We start from the raw sequence: 21,134 nt of genomic DNA, 5'->3' as shown, positions 1-21,134 counted from the left end.
GCAAAGTAGCACGTCGCTCATCTATCAAAAAAAATGCTTTTAATCGTCTGTATTTGCCAATGAACTTCATATTATTCAATGCACTGAACTGTCTACTGAGAAACCAAGGCAATCATATCTTTTTCCTCCTATAATTTCACAATGTTATAATTTAATAATGTCGTTGTGCTCTGTTAGTGTTTGGAAGCTAGATCAAAAAACGCTGTAATTTTTTTGTGTATACTTCAGCTCATACTTAATAACCTCAGTGAGTATGAACAAGTTTCCTCTTTCCTAGCAAAAAGTTATAGATAGTCTGTGCATTAAGGAGGGGGGGGATACACATTTTAGCAGGTTGAAAATGCTGCCTGAAATAATTTATATCCCACTATAACTTTTGCTACGAAAGCCACTGAGGTTATTAGAAATAATCTGAAAGAAACACAAAAAATAAACATTTGATGATAGGGCATCACCTGTTCATTGTAGAGAGGGTACAATCTGGTAGGACAAGTACCTCCGTGGCTTTGTGTAATGAAAAGCGCTATATAAATGCAATACATTATCATCATGATTGATCATATTTTATTTATTTATGATTATTTCCCCTTTAAAGGTAGGTAGGTAAGATTTGCAAAAATAAAAATAAAATTATAATTTACATCTGATGTCAAACAGTGGTGATACACACTGAAGAATGCTGGATGGAGCCCCTGCATTTTTTTGGGGGGTCCATCTTTGGAAATTTGTAGTTTCACTACGGAAGAAGCATCAACAACATCCTCCGTCTTGTGATGACGTAGTATAGTGAAAGTCGAGTCAGATTCTCTGAGAAACCCGTCGGCTTCAGTTCTCCTTTCCACCTTTCCTTGACTTCATGACATTTTCCACTGAGGTCAAGGATTAGTAGATAGGAAGGACATTTCGACCGCACCCCCTGGCTGTAACAACACTCACTACTGGTAGTCAGACTGGCAATCCAACAGTTGGCGCTGTTGCCCTGTAAATCCCCATTCTGAGAATATGAGAGAACAGTTATTTTTCGTTTCATTTTTCTAGTGATTTCATTTCTTGTTATTCAAAATAGAAAATCAAAATAAAACCATTTTTGAAATTCCGCTCATACCTTCCGCTCAAAAATCAAATAACCATTCGTTTTCTATTACTGGACAACTATTGTGAGTTTGCTACTTTTAAGATTAAAAACCATAGAAGCATAAAGGCTGACATTAGTAATGTAAGCAACAACTAATTAAATTGATAATGGGTGCGTTAGATTTACAGAAGGTGTGCGAACGATCAAGCATTGACAATAGTATAAGTGGAGATGAGTGCTAAGGCAAGGGCCGGCTCTGACTGCCACACAACAAAAAGACTTCCACACACTTAAAACGACACAAATACAGTTAACATAAAGTATGTCTTTGTTTAATTAGGGTAATTAAAGACAATGGAACACAGAAGCCTCTGGTCCACTCACATATAGCACAAGTCTACAGACATGACAAATGAGCAAAGATCAGTCTGTCCATGTGACCAGAAAAGACCCAGCTATGAGTCTGTATCTCTCAGTTAACGATGCAGTGTCGTATAAAAAACATTTTGACTCACACCATACTTCCATACAGAAATTATTCAGTGCATTATTTGATGCTGATGTGTTTGATTGGATGTATTTAATGGCTTTGTGCAGACCACTTGAAAAAGAAAACAATGCATCTCCACCTGAATATCATGCTGTTGTTTGCTCTCAGCACTTTCAAAAACAAGTTCCAAGGGTGATTTGGGATGATCAAAGATGAATTTCAGATCAACAGTGTTTGTTTTAACCTGCTGCAGGTACCAGATGGCGGGTACCACAAATCTTCAGCAACAACAACAAAGTATTGTGAGTTTCTGCTGGGAGCGGCTGAAAACAAGCACAAAGTATGACTTTTTCAGGGGACTCTTGAGGGCCAGGCCAAGCTGAATGTAAAACAAATTGGACTGAGCAGTGTCAAGATTTTCGGCCAATCCACCAAGTGCTCCGCTGCATCTTCCAACCCCGTCTGCAGTTTGTCTCAGTGGCCCCAACATTAATTTAACTCTTTTTTTTTTTAGTACCCCTACCCTTTACTTTAAAACACAGTCCCTCATCATACAGAAACCAGACATGCTAACCACATCCTGTAACCCAGTGACACCCCCCCATCATTATCAGAGTCTCTAGCCACTCCCAACAGCTGCCTTCCTCATCATCTCCTCGTCCTGGACTGAGAGATCTGTCAGCTTGCGTCCCAGCCTCTCGTGGAGGTCCAGGTATTTGGCCACGCAGCGGTCCAGGCACACGGACTCCCCCTTGGTCAGCTCTGCCTCCTTGTAGTGTGGCGGTACACACTTCCTGTGGCAGGCGTTGGTCATTCTGGGAGAAAATGAAGCCTTTTTTAAAATGTTGCATGTAAAATCAATGTTTCAATAATAAAAAAACAAAACAAAAAAACACTTTTACCAGGGTATTCCATTGTGCCTGAGCATCTTAATATGACGTCCTTCCAATAGTCATGTATGCCTACTGTTACTTTATTTAAAACTGCACACTGGTGTTTCTATTTTGTTTTCTATTCTAAAAAAATGATGTGGTCCAGACAGAAATGTATTGCTGCCAGAAAAGAAAAACGGATCACCATGAAAAGTTTGTTATAACAATGTTATACAAACACAATTTTTTCACTTTATATTACAATAATTTCACGGTATTGTGACATACAAACTTGAAAAATTTCACATTATGTGATACATCTTTGTCAGTTGTAATATTCACATAAATGTAAACATTTTAAATTAGCTTGAGCCAAAAAGGGAAAAATCTTCGGCATGTTTCAGCATCAGCACCTTCATCAAGGCACAGACGGAAGAACAAGGTGGACGTGTTGCACCTACTGCTATTTGAAAATGCATATAGTAATGGTGAATGGGAAATGGACTGTATTAGCGCTTTTCTAGTCTTATTGACCGCTCAAAGCGTTTCATAGTCCATGTGACATTCACCCATTCACACACAGATTCCTAGAGCGCTGCTATTCATACACTGCCGGAAGATTTGTCAGCAGTGTCTTGTTCAAGGACGCATCAGGATCTTACCACCGACCATCAGGTTATTGGACATCCCTCTCTACGCCCATGAGCCACAGCCATCCAGTGGATGGAAACACACCTCTGGACAAATGGGGACCAAAATCTCCCTCTCAACCAGTGGGGGCACTCTTGCAGCAGGTCTTTACTTATTGTACGGTTGAATAGGGCTCCTCACAGCAGATACTTTGACATGTCATAGCAGGAGCACAGGTGTTAGTAATGTGTGGCCACATTATATTCATGTGCTTTGCCTTCTAGCTGGCTTGTGTAGATTAAAGGTCAACTACTGAATTATGCAAGGCCATTGTTATTGTCATAAATCATACATGATTTCCTTGACAATTCAAAAGGTGTAAAGGTGTACACTGTAAAGGCTAAAGGCCAGTGTAAAGGCTAAAGGCCAGTGATCATGACCTGCCCAGTGCCCACACCTGGCTTTTGTGCAGTGACAGTCCTGCTTTCACATCCACAGTTGTTGAGAGTTCCCCCGAAATCAATTCTCAGTCCAGTTCGTGTTTTCACTGTTTCGCTGTCGTCTGGACCACAGCTTCACCCCAATTAGGCCCATCATGATAGGTACTTTTTGCTGCATGTTATAATGTCCCAGAAATTATTGCGATGAACAATATTATCGTCATTTTGAGACAATTTTTTGATACTGAATCCTGTGAGCTTGCAGTATAGGCCTATTGGTTGTTGTGCGTGCAGTCCTGTACGAATTGTGTTGCTGCTGAGAAAAATGTTATCCAAAGTTTACACTTGCGTTTAGGCCCCAGACAAAACAAGCAATTTGAAGACATGGTGCCTACATGATGGATCAGTCCCCACCGTGTGCTGTTAAAGGCCAAGATGCAGGATGTCTGGAGGATACAGGTACTGCATGTTAAAAACATTTTTCAGTTTAATGCTCCTCTGATTCACAAGCTTTTACTACTGGGAAATCAGTGCTTCATATAAATCCTAGCTAGTATGTTGAGATGAAAGTCAAACGTAACACTCAATATATTTGAACAGCTAACTTTACATGAAACATGAATCTTTACTGCTCTACAGTAACGGAAGAACAACGATGTGTCAAACAGTTAGGCCAAATATACTCTACATGTTTTCTCCATTCTTTCATTGTTGTATCCCGATTATCATTACAGATCAAAATTATCTTTTTTTTTTTAGGTCTGCAGCTTTATGCTCAGTTGTATTTTTCACATTGATTCGTGACAGTGTCACATGTAGCTCCTGTCATTCCATTCATTAAAGGTCGGCAGCTGCAGGCAGCATAAAAGGGGACTTATAGATACGTCTTCACTTAGCTAACCGCTGCAAGACTTTAGATGACGCCTATGACTGAGCACAACCAGACAGGTGACTGCATAAATAAGAGGCAGCTAGCTGAGCGGTGAGCTCGTCTTCGCCTTACCGGTTGTACATGTCAGCCATCATCTCCACCTCCAGCTCCGCCGCCAGCTGCTGTGCCTTCATGGGATCCATATCCGGGGTTCACTGCCGCTCACACACACACACACACACACACACGGTCCGTCCGTCCAGGTGACCCTCCGCAGCGGACACTTGGTGACACTTCTACCCGCCGCTTCGTCTGTAACCTTCAGCTCAGCAGAGAAAACACGCGTGTACGGTTTCCTCTCCTACTTCCGCTGTCAATAAAGTTGGATTGAGACGGGAGGGGGAGTAAAAAGACGTGCGCCCCCTAGTGTACTGAGGACACAACCCAGGTACTCTCAGACAAATAAAACACTTGCATGAAAAGACAGACGGTATTTTTTTAATAAACCATAATTATGTAATTTACATAAATACAATTCACTTTACCTATACAGGCTTTTATGCTACTGTAGTTACTTACAGAGGCGCTGTGCCACTTAAGAGCTTTTAACCTTTATTAGTCTGCCGAGTCAATTTTTCACTCAATATGTAAAATTTTTACATTTACGAACGTTGAATGTAAACAACATTAAGAACTTTTCTCAGACTTGTATAAATGCTTTGGCACATTATTATGAATCAAAATCAAACAACCATTTCAACCTCGTCTCCTGGACTAAATGAATGCAATAAACTGTTGATTCCCAACTCTTGTGAGGATGAAAACAACTGAGGAGGTGAAAATCTATGATATAGACACTTTGCATCAGTGTGAACCTAAATGAAACCACAACAAAGAGGAACATGAAACTGTGCATGTCACCAAACATTACTCTGCTTCATCTCCAGTCACATCAATCTCATTCGCATCTTCCTCCTCCTCTTCATCCGGAATTATCTCCACATTGTGAAGTTCATCCTCTGTGGTCTGCACTTTGACTGGAGAAAAACACAGAATATCCACCTCCTCCTCCTCTTCGTCCTCCTCCTCTTTGCAGCCTGACGTTCTGCTGATCCCACCAGCAACTGACAGAGGGGGACCCGCTCTCCCAGGTGTCTGTGGCTGCAAGTTGTGATCTGTTGGCTGGTCCTGAGGCAGGTCACTGTGATACACGCCTTCATTGTGGTTGGCGGCCTGCTGTGTTGTTTTTGAAACTCCTGTATCACTGGTTCTTCCTGCGAAGACAAAAAAATATATTTTATTCAGAGTCACTGGGACATTGGACTTGCGGTTGATTAGAGTCCTGAACGCAGCTACTGCCTCATTCCACATAAGCTGTGTGGTTGGGGCTCCTTGTTATTTGTCACTTGTCATGTCTGGGAATTGTTCGCAGTATCACCAAAGATGCATTTCCCCTCTGAACCTCCCAGTTAGTTAGATTTTTAAATTACTGTTTTTAGACAGAGGACGAAATCTTTCAAAAAACTATGGCAAATTTACATTGTAGAGCTTTGTTGTTCCTTGTTTCTGAAGAGAACTGACCTCTACATTGGGACTGCACAACATCTAACTGAATATAAAACAGCTAAAACTCACTACCCCTGAAGTAGCTACAATAAACAGTAAAATGCCGCTTCCACTCTGATGCATGATAATTATAATAATAATAATACCAAGCACCGAAGATGCTATACTGCTCAAACACAACTTTTACCACTAGTAAACATTTTGCTGCTAATACTTAAGTTACAAGAGTATTTTTTACATTGTCATTGTCATATTGATACTTTTACTGAAGGACCTTCCTCCTCCACCACTGTCACAAGGCTGAATACCACTGAAGTGGAAATGATTTGGGTGAACTAAGCCTTTAAACAACCCCCCAGCAACACTTGTTCTAATCCCATCGCATGTGCCCTGACGTTGTTGCTACATGTGATATCACCACCAGACTGCACCAAACTTCTTCCTTTCTAAACGTACACAGGGTGGTTTACTTTTCAGACTAACCAATAACAAGTTAAGCAAAAGACACATTGTACACAGCAAAATAAGGGCCTCAAATCTACCATGACTATCGGAACAAACACCTCACCATCATGATTCTTCAGCGGCTGCTCCCTCTCAGCTTCCAACTTGGCCACCTCTTCTTCCAAGGCATCAAAGAGAAACACTGGATGGTCCTCACCACCTAACAATCTGATCTCCTTACTGGTAGAGCTTCCCGTGTCTTCTCGCTGGGATTTCCTATTGTCGTCGGCTGATCCGTTGAAGATTTGATTGTGATTTTTATCGACGGTGACACTGTAGGTGACCTGAGATTCTTCACTCCGGCTCCTGTCTTGATGCTGAGCAACGTCTGTGTCCACCTCCTTAGTTGAGCCTTCAAAAGTGCAATCCCTGCCAGCCATCCCTTCCTTTTCTGCAGCTCTTTCAGTTGTATCTGTTTTATGGCTTTCTTTTGACTTCCTTGTTTTTGAGTGTCGCTTTTTAATAAGCTTTTGAAACTCCTTCAGAATGACCGTCCGTGGCTGTTTGGGTATCCACAGTTTTCTTAAGTCGGGGCTTAGGCCATTAATGTCTACATCGTCATGCTTTCTTTCAACATTTATGGTCTTCTTCAGTGGAACCATCTCCACTTCTGTACTTCTATTCATCCTCCTTTTTGGGCACCTTTGCTTTGTTTTGTCCCCCTTTTCCAAATCTTCCTTTGGCAAATTGTCCATTTGCAGATGACTTTCTTGATTGTGGCTCTTCATTTCAACAACAGCAGGCTTGTTGTTCAGAGGGGTAAGCTCTTCAAGGTTTTTTTTCTTTGATGGTCTTCCACGTTTCCGTCCTACGACTCCTAGTTTTTTTACTGCTCTAGGGGCCACAGGTTTTGCAACTAAACACATTTTTTGGCTTAGGTCACTTAGTGACTCTTGAGTCTTCTTCAAAAAACCTCTGGTTCTGATCCGAGTTTGGTTAGTATTCTCCCCAGGCCGCCTGCTCTTCTCTCTCTTACTTTCTGTGACTAACAGCAGTTCATCTGGTTTTCCTACAAATTTAGATGGAGTTTTTGAAGAGCTTGCGGCCATTTCTCTTTCCTTCGCCAGCACATTGTTGCTTGCCAAACTGACTTGACAAATGCTCAAGTTGATTTGACTCTTTGTTGCATTACTGACTTTTACATCTTTGTATGCCAAGAGAGAACCAGCAGCATCTTGCTTATGACTCGAGTGCTTTGTCTTCTTCCTTTTAGGTGCTATTGCCTCCCCTGTAGTGTCACGATCCTTTATCTTCCTGGGTTTAGATTTCAGCTCTGGAGCATTTTGCTGATTAGCAAATACTGCTTCTCTCTCTTCCACCTCTTTGACAGTACAAGATTCTACCAAGGTTCCCCCATTGACTGGCTTCAACTCCAGATGATCCTGCCTTTGCTCTGACGGACTGCAACAGTTTGTGTCCTGTGGTAAGGACGCACTTTGATTTTTTCGGTGTGTGATAGTACTCTGTAGTGAGCCAGGGTTTTCTGTGAGCCAGGGTCGCCCATGTAGAGATGGCTGTTGCGGAATTTTATCACCCAGGTTCATTGGGTTGTGGAGGGCAAACAGATATTTTGTTGATGAGGTACGTGGCTCTAATGGAGAGAGACATCGAGGAAGCCGCAAATCGGTCATGCAAGGGAAGGACAGGGACATGGACTTTGATTCATTCCCATGAGTCAGGGGTAAAAACTCAAGGTTGTGCCGACTGGCTTGTGAAGACAATTCCTGGAATGCTGGTAATGGGTAATGGATTTTCTGCCCAGCAGAGAAGAACGCTGAGGGTACAACTGATCTTGCTGTAGGTGCTTTGGGATGTACACATTCTTGACTTTTGGACAGGGGCGTACTCTGATGGCCCATTCCATCTCTCTGCCACATGGATCTGACAGATGAATGATACTGTGAGGAGCACTCCTGCTGCTGTTGGATCAGAGCAGGATCCGGTAGTACAGATGAAAGGCTTGAGCAGCTGGGCTGGTTTGGAGCTGTGAAACAACAGCGGATACCTGTACAACAGGTGGGGAAGACTGCCATCAGTGCATCATGAATTAACGTAGGTAAGGTGGATGGGTGTTAGGGTGGGGTTTTGAATACTGTGAGGGTTTTGGATAGTGAGAGTGCAATAAAACGTTTTCCGTGCTCAAGGAATGAAGGACTGATAAGCAGGAAACGCAAAGATAGAGCATTTTATAGTCTGAGATGTTGCTTTAGAAAAAAATTGAAAGGAGCTAAATATATCCAAGTAATTATTATTATTATTATTAATATTATTGAATACTGGGCAATACAGGATTCTGAGTGATTTTAACAGTACTGGTCTGTGCTTAATTGAGCTGAAAAAATCAGTCAATTAGCAATTCCAGCACTACCTTTTTTTAATTACGTTCTTGATGATGTCCTTCCATAATGTTTTCATGTTTATGATATTGGGTGTGCTGTCTCCAATTCATTATTATTCGTTCCATTTCTAAATTGTGAGGAATAAGGCTTTTCTTTGTCTCACGTGATAATAAATTGTGTTTTGGTTTTGCACCATTGTTGAGTAACAAAAGTGTATATAAAGCAAACTAATGCATCTACATACCTGCATTTGTTGATGAGCAATTTGGTGTCCCCAAGTCCTGGTAAAGCACACACCCTGCTACAGTGCGCCCTGGACTGTGACCAGCGTCTTTGTGCGTAACTGGGACCTGGCAGATGGCCGGTCCTCCCTCTCGGCTAGGCTGAACGTAATGAGACCTCTTGCAGTCCCTCTCCAGGTTGGGCAGGATGTTGAGGCCCATCATGATGTCCTCTAGCAGCTTCTCTATCTGCTCATCAGACTCCTCTACAGAGCCCTGACACTGGAGGAGCGGGGACACCCCAGGTACATTGTTTTGGTTTGGGGTGAAGCAGTCGCGAGAGGGCGCCTGGGAGTCAGAAGAGGTGTTGGGGTGAGGTGGGAATTTGGGGGAGTTGGCGGAGGTAGGTTGAAGAACGTAGGACTCTGGCTGCACAGTGGAGGGAGGGGGCGGGACCTTTGAAAGGTCTGTCTTCGGGCTTTTGTGGTTGGAGCCATCCTGAAGAAAGATAACCAAGAGGTGAGCAAGGTCCACTGTGAAAATAAGATTTCACTCAGATCATAACTCTCCAATACAAAATGTGGTCAATCAGAAAATGAAATCACCCCAGTTTAATGTTTACATATACGCCATGTGTGAACTGCACGCAGCTATTTGGAAATTCTTGTACACACACTTCAGCTTGTCCAATATTAACCATTGCATTGGCTTTGCTTGAGGTCACTCAGACACTAATCACCACAGTCAGCAGTAAAAAAGGTTCCTCACAAGCTTTCAGTAAAAACAGAGCAGAATCCTACTCAAATGTGAAATGACCGTGTTTGTGCCGCAAATTACTTATGTTTTTGTGACTTATTTTCATGATTTCCCTGAGTTTTTTAAAGTCAGATAAAACCTTTACATTTCTGTATTTCTGTATAAAAAGTAATATGGCGATAAGCTTTAGCTTACTTAACCCTCAGGCGTCACTTTAATTTACTACCCTCTCAAGTCATTAAGGACAAAAATGTCCACTTCAAAAAACTGCTATGAAAATAGTACAGAATAATATTTTTTTTCTGCTTTTTTGGGTTAAATCTTTTGATCAACTTGAGTCCTGATCAAAACTATCAAATGTTGAATAATTATGAATTTGAATAATCAGGATTTTAACCCTTGAAATGCCAGTTTGATAACATGATGCTAATATTTTTTATGAAAAAACAAAAAATACTAAGGTCAATCTGTCTACTTCAAAGCCACATGAAATGCAACACACACACACACACACACACACACACACACACACACACACACACACACACACACACACACACACACACACACACACACACACACACACACACACACACACACACACACACACACACACACACACACAAACACACACGTTCTTAAAATAGTCTACTAAGCTCAATAACAGAACTACAAAAACTAATGAAATGTATGCATAGGCCTATAATGGGGAAATGGCAGATTTTAGTGAACAGTAAAAATGATATCTTGTAATAGCTATGAGATTAAAAAAATTGGCTTTAATGGGACATTTTTGTCTGCAAATGACTTAAGAGGGTAGTACATTTTAAATCTGATGCTACACAAAAACTAATGATGCATCAAAGCCAAATTTTTTGGCTGATCTTTGACATATCCAAGACTAATAAAAAAAAAATCCCCAAGCCCCCCAACATTTGTTATATGGAAAATAATGTGTTTTTTCATGAAAAAATATTAACATCATGTAATCAAACTGGCATTTAAAGGGTTAAAATCCTGATAATTATTCAATATTTGATAGTTTTGATCGGGACTGAAGTTGATCAAAAGATTTAACCCAGAAAAGCAGAAAAAAATATTAATCTTTACTATTTTTATAGCAGTTTTTGGAAGTGGATATTTCTGTCCTTAATGACTAAATCTGACCTTTTCAAGACTGATAAAAAAATAAATCCCCCAGTCACCCAACATTTGTTTGATGGAAAATAACTAAATTTTTGTATTTTTTTTCATAAAAAAACAGTGACACCAAGTAATGAAACTGGCATTTAATCGGTTAAAATCCTCAAAATTATTGAATGTTTGGTAGTTTTTATAGCAGTTTTTTGGAAGTGGACATTTTTGTCTTTAATGACTTAAGAGGGTAGTAAATTTGTTGCACAGTGTTCTATGATCTATTAGAAAAATTTGAATTTGAATTCCAAAATTTGTCAAGAGAGAGTTTGTTACAATAAAATGTGCCATATGCACTATAACAGCCAAAATGGTGGCCAGATCAAGAGGGAAAATTTGCCCAAATGGACAAAAATGTCCATAGTGATGCATGAGGGTTAAGATGAAGATTGGCTTTTGTTTTGTATTTGTGTGAAACTAATTGGAGCTTTTGTACAGTTTATTTAGTTACATACTTGTTTCAAAGTAAACTTTATCATAAAAGGCCAACACTATTGAACATAAGCTATACTTGTTATTCTGTCAAAGCACTGCCTTGCAACACCAAGACACATTCTAGTTATAATATATTAATCAAGTCAAATCAATGTGAAAAGCATGTCTTGATACACAAATTCACTATGTTATTTCTCTACCTGCTTCAGGGAAGTAAGAACCGACAAGGTCTCGTCTGTGCCTTGCAGGTTCACCACCTCCCAAACCTCTCCTTTAGTCCTCCTCCTCAGCTTCACCTGCATTGAGGAAGAAAATGCAGTTACGACGAAAACGCTGAGGTGAAGTGGTGGCCGGCCGCACATCTTGTTGTGACAGTCTGAAGAAATGTATTTTTGTGAGATGTATTTTCATGACAGCTGATAAACAGCCGCCTCTTCTCATGATGACATCACAAGGCAGTGGAAATCTGTCTTTAACGTAGTATACGATTGATTGGTGATCTTACCTAACACAAAGTGAAGTCAGGGTTTATGTAAAAACACCAAGTATGAAACTGAAGTGAAAAAAAAACACAGTATGTCTTCTTACCTTGATAGAAATCTGTGTGGTCTCCATCATCTGCTGCATCTGTTTCATCTTGGCCAGGCTCTTCATCCCAACACCGGCATGTGCATGCCTCTTGTCTATAGACCTTGCTCCTTCTTCTCCTGGCACCTCACCAGCGTTAAGCTGGCTTAGCTGCTCTGCTTCTCTTCTGTCGTCAGCCATCTCGCCATTTCTTTTTCCATTTTGCAGGTTTGTCCCGTCCTGGGCCAAAACCTGTGAGCTGTCCCTACACACAGGCGACTGCTGGTAGGCGCCGTCCTCTTGATGGCTTGGGGAGTTTGAGTTTTCATTTGAAGAAATGTCGCAGGGCAAAGCTGGAGTTGACGTGGGATTTATTACAATGCCAGAGGACGGGTTTAATGGAGATATTCCATCGCTTGGTGTGCCACTGGGCACGCCGGGAATGACTGGGCAGGGAGTGGAGCGAAATTGTTTGTCAAGAGTAATGCTTTGAAGTTGCAAAACGACTGAGGAATCCAAATTCGGAGCCACAGGCCCTGGGGTTGGATGTGTAGCTTGTCTGCAGAGATCACTAGCACTGCCCACTAACTTTTCACCAGCTTCAACCGTATGTGTTCCTGTAGATATGCAACTTTGTTTTTCTGCTGGAGCATCCGTGTCCCTCCTTTCAGCCATCTCAGCATGAACTTGTGTGTCTCGCATTTTCCTGCTTTCATCCCTTCTCCCGCTTTCTTCTGCAAGAAAGCCAATCTCTCTGCAACCTCCGAGACCCAGTCTCTTCTCCCAGACTTCTGCCCTCTCTCCCCTATCGTCTTTATGTCCCTCTACGAAGTATCTGATCCCTAACTGGCGGGCTAACGCCAGCACGTCGTTCTGCTCGACATCCCCTCTTACCTCCAGTTCCCCAGAGTACAGCAGACCGACCAGCTTCAGCAGGGTCTGGGGCTTCACGGCCGTGAGTTGGAGCTGATGTTTCTGGCCGGACGGAGGGGACGGGGAGGAGGACAGCTTCTGAGACAGGTAAGGGCTGAGAGCTGAGAGGATACAACTGTGGGTGGGAACTGAAATACCTTCACAAAAAGGGAGTAGACGGAAAAAAAAAGGATTTTATATTTTTTTATTTGCCTTGAGTTTAAACCTACAGGTATGCAACATTTCCCCTATATGCAACCAGTCGCAACGGTACACCGTTATTGGATTCTGACCGCCACCGCTAAATTATATATATTTTTTTAAATGAGAGGAGTTTAGCCTGTGTCTTATCTAGGGGTGGGAACAGAAACCTGGTATTAAACAGGCCATGGTGCTAAATTGTGAAAAACGAAAGTATCAATAAGATTGGACGTTATCTGTGCTGCTAACTGTATTGAAGAAATTAATGCATTCGTCTGTGATGAATTATCGGTAATCCTGAGGAGAGGTCTGTGTGTCCGTGTGCTCTGCAGGGGGCATGGCCAGCTTTCACTGTGCCGACACACGCAGCACAGACAGACACTGTTGACACTGTGCAGTTTTATTTTAAGTTCAGAATGTCACAATTTAATTGAATTGATTGAGGAAAAAGGGTCAATGGTTATATTTTGCCATTGTTGAGTGAAACGTTAGCAGGGATTAAGGCAAAAAGAAGATTGATTTTTTATTTCCTTTTCTTACCAAGTCATTTTCCTAATCTAATGCCTGCTTAATTAGTGAAATTATGATATTGAAGCACCACCCCACACATCGCTGCTGTCTCCGTGAGCGCACCAGCATCAGGTCCGTCAAGCCCTCGGAACAAACCGATGAGGTGCGACATTTGGAGTGGAGTGGAGGGGAGGGGAGGGGCGACACCGAGACGTGAGGTCTGGACAGGGCCGGTAAAAGAGATAATAGAGTTCGCTGTTCCAGTTAAACCGCACCTGGGCCAGCAGGTAGGCCGGCGACGGGTGCAAGAGAACACGGAAGGCTAGTCTGAAGACCTGTGCGCGCACATAATCCTGGCACCGCCCCATCAGCAGCGGAGGTGGATCTACACTGATCTCATGCGTGGCCTCTCTGGAATCTAATTGATGGAAATCATAGCAACTGAGAACTTAAATCCCCGCGTAGACACGAAGAAACCGACAAGTGACCCCCGCAGTTGACTGATCACTCCCGGACTCTTCCCCCTCACACCACACTCACACATTGGTCTACACTGCCAAAAAAAGTCCACACATTTGCGGGTCGCACGCGTGCGGTCGCAAAAATGGTCGCAGTCTGGAGCCCTGATCTAAGCCTAAAGCCCTTCATAGCTGCAGCAGGTGGGAGGATGAAAGTGAAAGACCTACAACCCTTTACAACAGTAAAGTCCAGGGGCTTTAGGTTACAGTCTGTATATATTGAGTTACTTTTTTCCTCTGACAGGCTTTATGTAAAAAGTCCCATCACTCAACACACATCATCATGTACTTTATATTAGTTATCAGTTCAAAATAATGCTGTTCAGTGTTCAACAATGTACTGAGTACAGTACGATAAACAAAACTTTGTCCATGCCATTCCATTCTATTCATATTTTGTTATTTTTTTTCTACTCAAAAGGAAACAAGAACCGCATGTGCCCTTCATCTCTGCTGCTACAACACCATCCTAGGGGAAACACTTGTACGCTACTTCAAAATTCTGTCACGATCAGCTAGATGGCTCACGCTCACCCTCAGTTTGTAACAGGGTATCACAGAATTGGGCGCTGTTCTGTTGTCTCTGCAGCTCTGCCAGAAGCTGTATCTCAAAGCCCGGCCACCAGTATCTCTGCATGTCCACATGGGCACTTGGAGAGAGAGAGAGAGAGGACAGAAGAGTTGAGTGAATTAATAGGGTTAGAAAAAATTATTTGGAAACGTGATGCATACCACTCTTGTATTATGCTTGTGTGTGACAACCCAATCAAAAATCCTCAACCAATAGGATTCCAGGTGTAGTGTTGAACAATGAAATGATCGCTGTCTCCTTACTTCTGACGTGGCTGAACCGGGTTATAGAGCAACCGCTCGTACGGGACGATCTAAGAAGTAAGCAAACGCACCCACAAGAAGACAGCAATCATTTCATTGGTCAACACTACACCTGGAATCCTATTGGTTGAGAATTTGTGATTGGGTTGTCAGCGCATCAGAAATCCACAAGCAGAGAACTCAAGAGCAAACAGAAGCAGTACAAGTGTGAGAAGAGCTGAAGCTGGGAGCAGGAAATCTGTGCGAGCACCAACATATCTAAGTGCAAGCAACAATATATTTGCGCACAAGCATACTGTTTGAGCAGAAGCAGAATAAATGTTAATGCAAGCACAAGAAGGAGCTATTTGAGTGCGAGGGCAGAGTTTGAAGGAATGAAAAATCTGAACGTGAAATCAGCAAATAATGCGCTCTAACCGAAAGACCACACTCTTGAATAAAGATAGTAAAATAACTCCATACTTTTACACAATACAATAGTTGCTCTCCAAACGTCTTGAAATGTGCATATTTAGATCAGGTGGAAAAAAAATAATTTGGACCTCAGTATTGCTAAAGCCTGGATAAGGGCCTGGGTGCAGCCACTCAAAACCAACTCTGTTGCCAAATAACTATATGACTTTCCCTGACAGCCATTTACTATCTATCTGCAATATCATTGAGATTTGTATGTGTTTGATACTTTTTATTCAGTCTTATCCAAGTTATTATTATGGAAGTAATTTGAATTGTATTATTAATTAAAGGCAACTGTAAATTACCGTACCATACTGCACCATTTTCATTTTGGTGCAGTATGGTACAAGGTTAAGATTAATAAGATTTCCATTTTCCTGCATAAAAAAAAAAATATTTTAAAAAGAAAGGGAAAAACTCTAGCTCTTTACTCGATTTGATGGAAATTCTTTGTGACAACAGAAGCTCATGGTATGACTTTCAGAAGAAGAAAAAAATCGCGTACGAAAATGTTAACTCACTGTGCAACTTTGCAACATGATGACGCAGAGAACTGCATTGACTCGGCCCAGCTCGGGTCACGTGGGGCCTTCACGTGGGGCCCTCACGGCAGGTGGCAGCTGGACAACACGTGGGGCAGCCGAGCTGCGCTATCGCCATGCTAACTTCAGAACTTTAACCAGGCATTTCACTTTCCAAGTCCGAAAAGCGCTTCTAATTCTTCGGCGTCCCTTTTAACTTGGTGGACCCGTTTTATTCACAGGCTACAATTTGACTAAATCATTCCAGACTGACTGAGGATAAAAGTTGACCATAATTGAACACCGTGTGGCTAAAAGCAAGCTAAATTATTAGCACAGAAATGGGGTGTTGACATTGTAAATAAAATATGTAGTGTCCACCCCATTCTCAAACAATAGTTTGGAAATGTTATTCCATGAGAATGAAGTTTGAATTAATCCCGTTTGAACTGTCAAACATCGCAACTCGGGCTAATTAAGGATTTAACTGTCAAGTTAAATCCACTGCAGCTCAACAGGTTAAAAGTGACACTCACCAGTATTTTTCTGTAGCAGCGAGGTGTTGGACTTATTCCAATTAATTCAAGCAACGACACACGCACTGCACATCTGAATTAGAGCCACAGGCCAAGGCGTTAAAGGATAAACGTCTCCCAGTCACTTGGAACTACGGAAGCGCCGACTGACAGCGACACCTGCTGGCCCATCGCTTCAATAAGGAAAAGTGCATTTCAATCCCACACAAACGTTCTCCACTGTGAACAGACTCATCACCAAACGTTGTGAGGGGAAAAAAAAACAACAACAAAGGCTAAGAGAAATGATTTTGTTTTTTTATTAAAAACAGTATTGCTAGTTACATAATTCATTCAGAAATGAGAATGTGCAACTTTAAGAGCCAAGGCAATGAGATTAAGTTGTAGTCCAGAATGTGCTCCCCCCCCCCATTAGTGTTCCCGTATCTGATGACTTTGTTGGAAGATTTTCTTTAGCTAACTAATTTTGCATTTAATTAAGACACAAACTGAAGGTTTTCAATCTTAACACAACCGATTGCATATGCATTCACCCAGAGCACCCGAAACAATTAAACCCAAATCAGAATATCAAAAAAAAAATATATATAAATCATTAAAATTAACAAATATTCTCTTGTATATATAGTTTTAATGTGCTTTTATTTTTCTCTCCACTTTATCTAATAGCAAATTCTGCTCTATGCCTCCTAACACATTTTTTTTTTTACCACAAACCCCTGCACTCCTTTGTTCTCCTCTTTCAGTCAGTCCACACTTAAAGGCAACTTGTTACTTTGAGAAAATGAGGCTTCCTCTGTCGTGTTTCAGTTGGCATGGCAAACTAGAGGTTAAAATTTAAAAAACAAAAAAAAAGGAGGGGGAGGACAAACACACATTACCCTCCCCAGTGCTTCTTTGAAACTACCACTAAAGTAAGTATCTACATCTCACAAGCACTGTAACACAAACAAACAATACTGTGTCTTCTCCCATGTACTGTTCCGTAGTCTTAACTCCAGGAAGGGTTTGGGTTGGTGAAGCAGTAAATTATAAAGAACTCATGAGTTTTTTACCTCGTTAAACAAAAACAAACAAAAAGAAAACAATCCTTACAAGAAGAATTAACTCTTACATACAAACAATTTCACATCTTCCATTATCTTGCAGAACAGAAAGCTGCTGAGTTCCATATACATTATTACTTGCTGAGAAACAGACTCCTTGACAGGTTACTGATGTCAAGTTGGACACACCCATCAGACCTATCCTGAATGAGCGAGGCACTCCAGTTAGCCATCGTTAAGAGACCATCTTGTATGTACACATTCAAAAGATCATGGGCCTGTGGATGATAGGAGATGGATCCACTGAAGCCTGTGATATCGCCCAAGGAATAACAAAGAGGGCTAACATTTTACAGAACGATAGAAAGAATTGCAGCACAGATTATACTGTCTATTCCAATGAGCTGGAGAATTATTTCTCTGCTCCATTTCCGTCCCCTTCATGTCAACAGATTACAAACGAATACAGTAAAACTGCAGTATCCGCATGCACCTTGTTGATGGTCATTCACCGACAAAAACTGCGCACAAAATAAAGCGAGTGACAGTTTACAGTGTAGCTGTGGCTAAAAAGAGTGTGTGTGTGTGTGTGTGCGTGTGTGTCTGTGTGTGTGTCTGTGTGTGTGAAGTTGTTGCATTCCGTATTGGCATTCGCAGCAGTAGCCGTGTCATTTGGCAAATATACATTACTGTGTTACAGATTGAAGCAAAAGGAGAAGCAACCACTACCAACACAGAAGCACAAGGTTTACACATATCTGATTGATTAACATAGGGTTTTTTTTAAGGGGTAGAAAGTTTTTCTGTAGTATTTAACCATCAGAAAGAAGGCGAGACAGAGAGAAGGAAAGATTCCCTCACTTTGTGTAATAGACATTTTTGTAAAATTTCACCAAAAAGTGTCCTGTTCTGATCCCAACAGTTCCTTTTAATTAGTTTAACAGGTTCAATAAGTCATTCGCTACGACAGCCAAGAATTACAAAAGTCCTCAAATGAAGCCACGGCCTCTGCTTTATGTTGAACTGTGCGTTTGTGTTGTCCAGGCAAAGTCGTAATGTTGTTGTGTGGAGATGTAGTGTTGTTGCCAAGTTTCTGATTGAGTGGTTAGCTTTTTTCTGGAGTTTAGGGTCTCACTGAGCTTAAAGTGGTCATAGTGTCCACAGGGAGTGTAGATCCACTTCAGTTCTCTGTGGTTTCCTTAGTGTGTCAACTGCAGTGGAGGAATGTAACACAGAGAGAGAGAGAGAGAGAGAGAGAGAGAGAGAGAGAGAGAGAGAGAGAGGAGAGAGAGAGAGAGAGAGAGAGAGAGCTGCAAAAAGAGTAAGAGGGTCAGAACAGTTGAGTGTAAAAGGATGGAGTCAATCCCATCTGTAGTGTAGTGGTCCCCCGTTGTCAGTTCAGCAAGGGCAGTAGGTGGGAGGAGGCTGTCGTCTTGTGATGCACACAATTAGTTTTTCTGCAAAGAGAAGGAGAGCCACCAATGCGGGGAATTGAGCATGTGCAGCCACTAATGTGAGGCGTTCGAGGCCAGTGCAGGAAGAATCACGTTTTATATTCAGATTCATAGCAGAGGCTTTAAAAAAAAGTTCAAAATACAAAAAACAATAGTGGCCACAGGCAACAAAGTCACCACATGTTAGAAAATACATTTAGAGGAAAATAAAAAGACAACAATCACACCTCAGGAGAAATAAAAAAAAAAAATCACTGACACTTTTCAACTACACAACTAAGATATCAGGCCATACAGTGAGAGGAGCAGCCGGGGGGGGGGGGGGGGGGGGGGGGGGGGGGGGGGCACATACCATGCGCTGACATGCAGTGTGACAGTGGGTGTGGCCTAACCATCATAAGAATCCATTAGAGGCAAAGAGGCCTGCCTCTCCCCATACATCCCTCCCTGAGAGAGAGAGAGAGAGAGAGATAGAGAGAGAGAGAGAGAGAGAGAGAGAGAGAAACCGAGAAATGGAAAGAGGAGTGTGTCAAAGATAAAGAGACAGAAAGAGAAGAAGAAAGAGAGACACAAAGCATACAGCAACCCGGGGGGTTAGTGAAGAAAGGGGGTTGAGTGGAGAGGACATGAAAACGTTAAGAGGAGATGAACCAGAAGAAAAGGATAGAGAGGAAAACAGTGGAGGGGAAATAAGGCATCAGAGGAGAAAAGACAGAGAAGGGTTATAGAAGATTAGTGTAATGTTAGGTCATGTTTCAGAGGATAAAAAGAACACCGGTGAGAAAGGATGTGCAAGAAACACATCAACCAGTGCTTTAATGAGACATGCATCAACATGCTCTGTGTGTGTGTGTGTGTGTGTGTGTGTGTGTGTGTGTGTGTGTGGGTGTGTGCGTGTGTATGCGTGTGTGTGTGTGTGTTTACCTGTACTGCATTTTTGTCAGCAGGTTCGAGTGTGTTATCCAGAGTGTTTCTTCTCCCTCTCTGATCCAGTGTGGAGTAGGCATCTTGAAGAGGAGAAACACGTGTTCAACCAGGGGTAAACGTGTGATGGTCTGTTTAATTAAGTTATCTAATTAGTGCAGTCAAAATTACCTTCTTAATCTTTGCGTTAATTGTGAAATATTTAACGTGTAAAAAAAATAAAATGTAATGCCATTGACGCATTTTATTTACTTCCTGTGGCGGCTGACCTGTTTGACGACGTATGCCGCACAACCGTTAGCCATTAGCCATCCTGGCTAAAGATGGATACGGACAAGGCAGGAGTAAAGTACGTTTTGTCACGAAAACACACGCGAGGAGTGACGCAAAAAGAAAAGAAAAGCGATCAATATATTGCAGGATAGTCTTATGTTGAAAGAAACAGGAAGTAGGTTGAGCAGACACTTTGTGTGTTGTGTGGACGGAGAGAAATATGTGGTTCCGCATTACAGCTGCTCGAGGTTACGCTCATCATCTGTAGCAGTGATAATAGACAGAAAAAAGCTCAGCATATAGTCTGCGCAATGAATTTTTTCAGAACCACTAGCACCAGCACTATATATAATATGTTATAGATGCTTTTATCGCAATAACCAGGTGGATTTATGTCCAGGTGTGTGTGAGTGTGTCCACACTCACCAGGTCCCAAGTCATTCATTGGAATCATTTCCCGACCCCCTTTGCTGCCTGTGTATCAAAAGACACAAACACATTAAGCATCAATATCAATTCCATCGTTTCTCCGTGGAGTTAAATGTTGCTCCTCCCAACAACAGTTCGCCAGAGCATCTCCTGCCAAATGACAGAAGAGGTGTGTAGGTTTGTGAGTATTCGACATGGGCCAGCTAGAATCAGCAAATATATAATTTGCAAAAGTTGCTCTGTGTGAAGGGTGGGGTTAGAAAATGTAATGTCTGTGCAAAAGACCTTAAAAGATCTTTTGAACCTAGCAGAAGAAATTGTAATACACATGGTGGTGATGGACAAACCTAGATGGGCTTAGGCCTGGGCTTTATGGAAAAAAATCTTATCTCGATATTTTTTTCATATTGATCGATATCGATATATATCACGATATATTTCAAAACACTATTTCTGTCAAGCTTAAAAGTAGTGGGATGTAAAGATATAATATTTAAACCAAAGTTAATTTTGGTTTTTGTATTATTTATTTTCTTTGAGAAGTTGAACATCATAAAAAT

The 21,134-nt window shown here is 41.7% G+C and overlaps 3 protein-coding genes across 13 annotated transcripts in view; all 3 read right to left on the bottom strand.

Moving 5' to 3' along the window:
* Positions 1-1,391: 1,391 nt before the first annotated feature.
* On the bottom strand, positions 1,392-4,751 carry timm10 (translocase of inner mitochondrial membrane 10 homolog (yeast)). Its single transcript, XM_035638086.2, has 2 exons — positions 4,511-4,751; positions 1,392-2,380 (listed from the first exon to the last, which is right to left on the bottom strand). Exons 1-2 carry the CDS (start codon positions 4,579-4,581, stop codon positions 2,185-2,187), a joined length of 267 nt encoding a protein of 88 aa, XP_035493979.1. The 5' UTR covers positions 4,582-4,751; the 3' UTR covers positions 1,392-2,184.
* Positions 4,752-4,867: 116 nt separating this feature from the next.
* On the bottom strand, positions 4,868-16,626 carry LOC118312194. Of its 3 annotated transcripts, XM_035636598.2 has the most exons (8): positions 16,449-16,626; positions 14,936-14,985; positions 14,636-14,751; positions 11,982-13,030; positions 11,594-11,689; positions 9,032-9,506; positions 6,513-8,453; positions 4,868-5,652 (listed from the first exon to the last, which is right to left on the bottom strand). In XM_035636598.2, the coding sequence occupies exons 3-8, from the start codon at positions 14,736-14,738 to the stop codon at positions 5,306-5,308; spliced, it is 4,011 nt and encodes a 1,336-aa protein (XP_035492491.2). In that variant the 5' UTR covers positions 14,739-14,751; positions 14,936-14,985; positions 16,449-16,626; the 3' UTR covers positions 4,868-5,305. The 3 variants fall into 3 exon arrangements, with proteins under 3 accessions (XP_035492491.2, XP_035492490.2, XP_047189717.1); XM_035636597.2 differs by lacking the exon at positions 14,936-14,985; XM_047333761.1 differs by lacking the exons at positions 14,936-14,985; positions 16,449-16,626 and adding an exon at positions 15,913-16,040.
* Positions 16,627-16,724: 98 nt separating this feature from the next.
* Positions 16,725-21,134, bottom strand: part of ctnnd1 (catenin (cadherin-associated protein), delta 1) — a 29,137-nt gene continuing 24,727 nt past the window's right edge. For 8 of the 9 annotated variants that reach the window (XM_047333767.1, XM_047333764.1, XM_047333769.1 and 5 more), the window contains 3 exons: positions 20,572-20,619; positions 19,873-19,955; positions 19,301-19,395 (listed from right to left, as the gene is read on the bottom strand). In XM_047333767.1, the coding sequence (XP_047189723.1) occupies positions 19,336-19,395; positions 19,873-19,955; positions 20,572-20,619 (191 nt within the window). In that variant the 3' untranslated portion in view covers positions 19,301-19,335. Of the gene's footprint in view, positions 18,952-19,300; positions 19,396-19,872; positions 19,956-20,571; positions 20,620-21,134 lie in introns of those variants that run through there. The other variant, XM_035636600.2, reaches the window with a different exon arrangement.

This window comes from Scophthalmus maximus, chromosome 8 (assembly GCF_022379125.1).
Source record: "Scophthalmus maximus strain ysfricsl-2021 chromosome 8, ASM2237912v1, whole genome shotgun sequence".
In the NCBI taxonomy this organism is placed as follows: domain Eukaryota; kingdom Metazoa; phylum Chordata; class Actinopteri; order Pleuronectiformes; family Scophthalmidae; genus Scophthalmus; species Scophthalmus maximus.
The sequence above is the reverse complement of the archived record's forward strand: the minus strand, read 5'-3'. Positions and strand labels throughout refer to the sequence as shown.

What these genes read in the sequence shown, in the direction of transcription:
- timm10 (XM_035638086.2), bottom strand. Translation starts at nt 4,581, where the DNA reads ATGGATCCCATGAAGGCACAGCAGCTGGCGGCGGAGCTGGAGGTGGAG. An exon ending in ATGGCTGACATGTACAACCG is followed by an intron (nt 2,381 to 4,510) that starts GTAAGGCGAAGA and finishes ATTTTCTCCCAG; the next exon opens with AATGACCAACGCCTGCCACA.
- LOC118312194 (XM_047333761.1), bottom strand. Translation starts at nt 15,950, where the DNA reads ATGCAGTTCTCTGCGTCATCATGTTGCAAAGTTGCACA. An exon ending in TCATGTTGCAAAGTTGCACA is followed by an intron (nt 14,752 to 15,912) that starts GTGAGTTAACAT and finishes TCTCTCTCCAAG; the next exon opens with TGCCCATGTGGACATGCAGA. An exon ending in GCCGCTGAAGAATCATGATG is followed by an intron (nt 5,653 to 6,512) that starts GTGAGGTGTTTG and finishes TTGTCTTCGCAG; the next exon opens with GAAGAACCAGTGATACAGGA.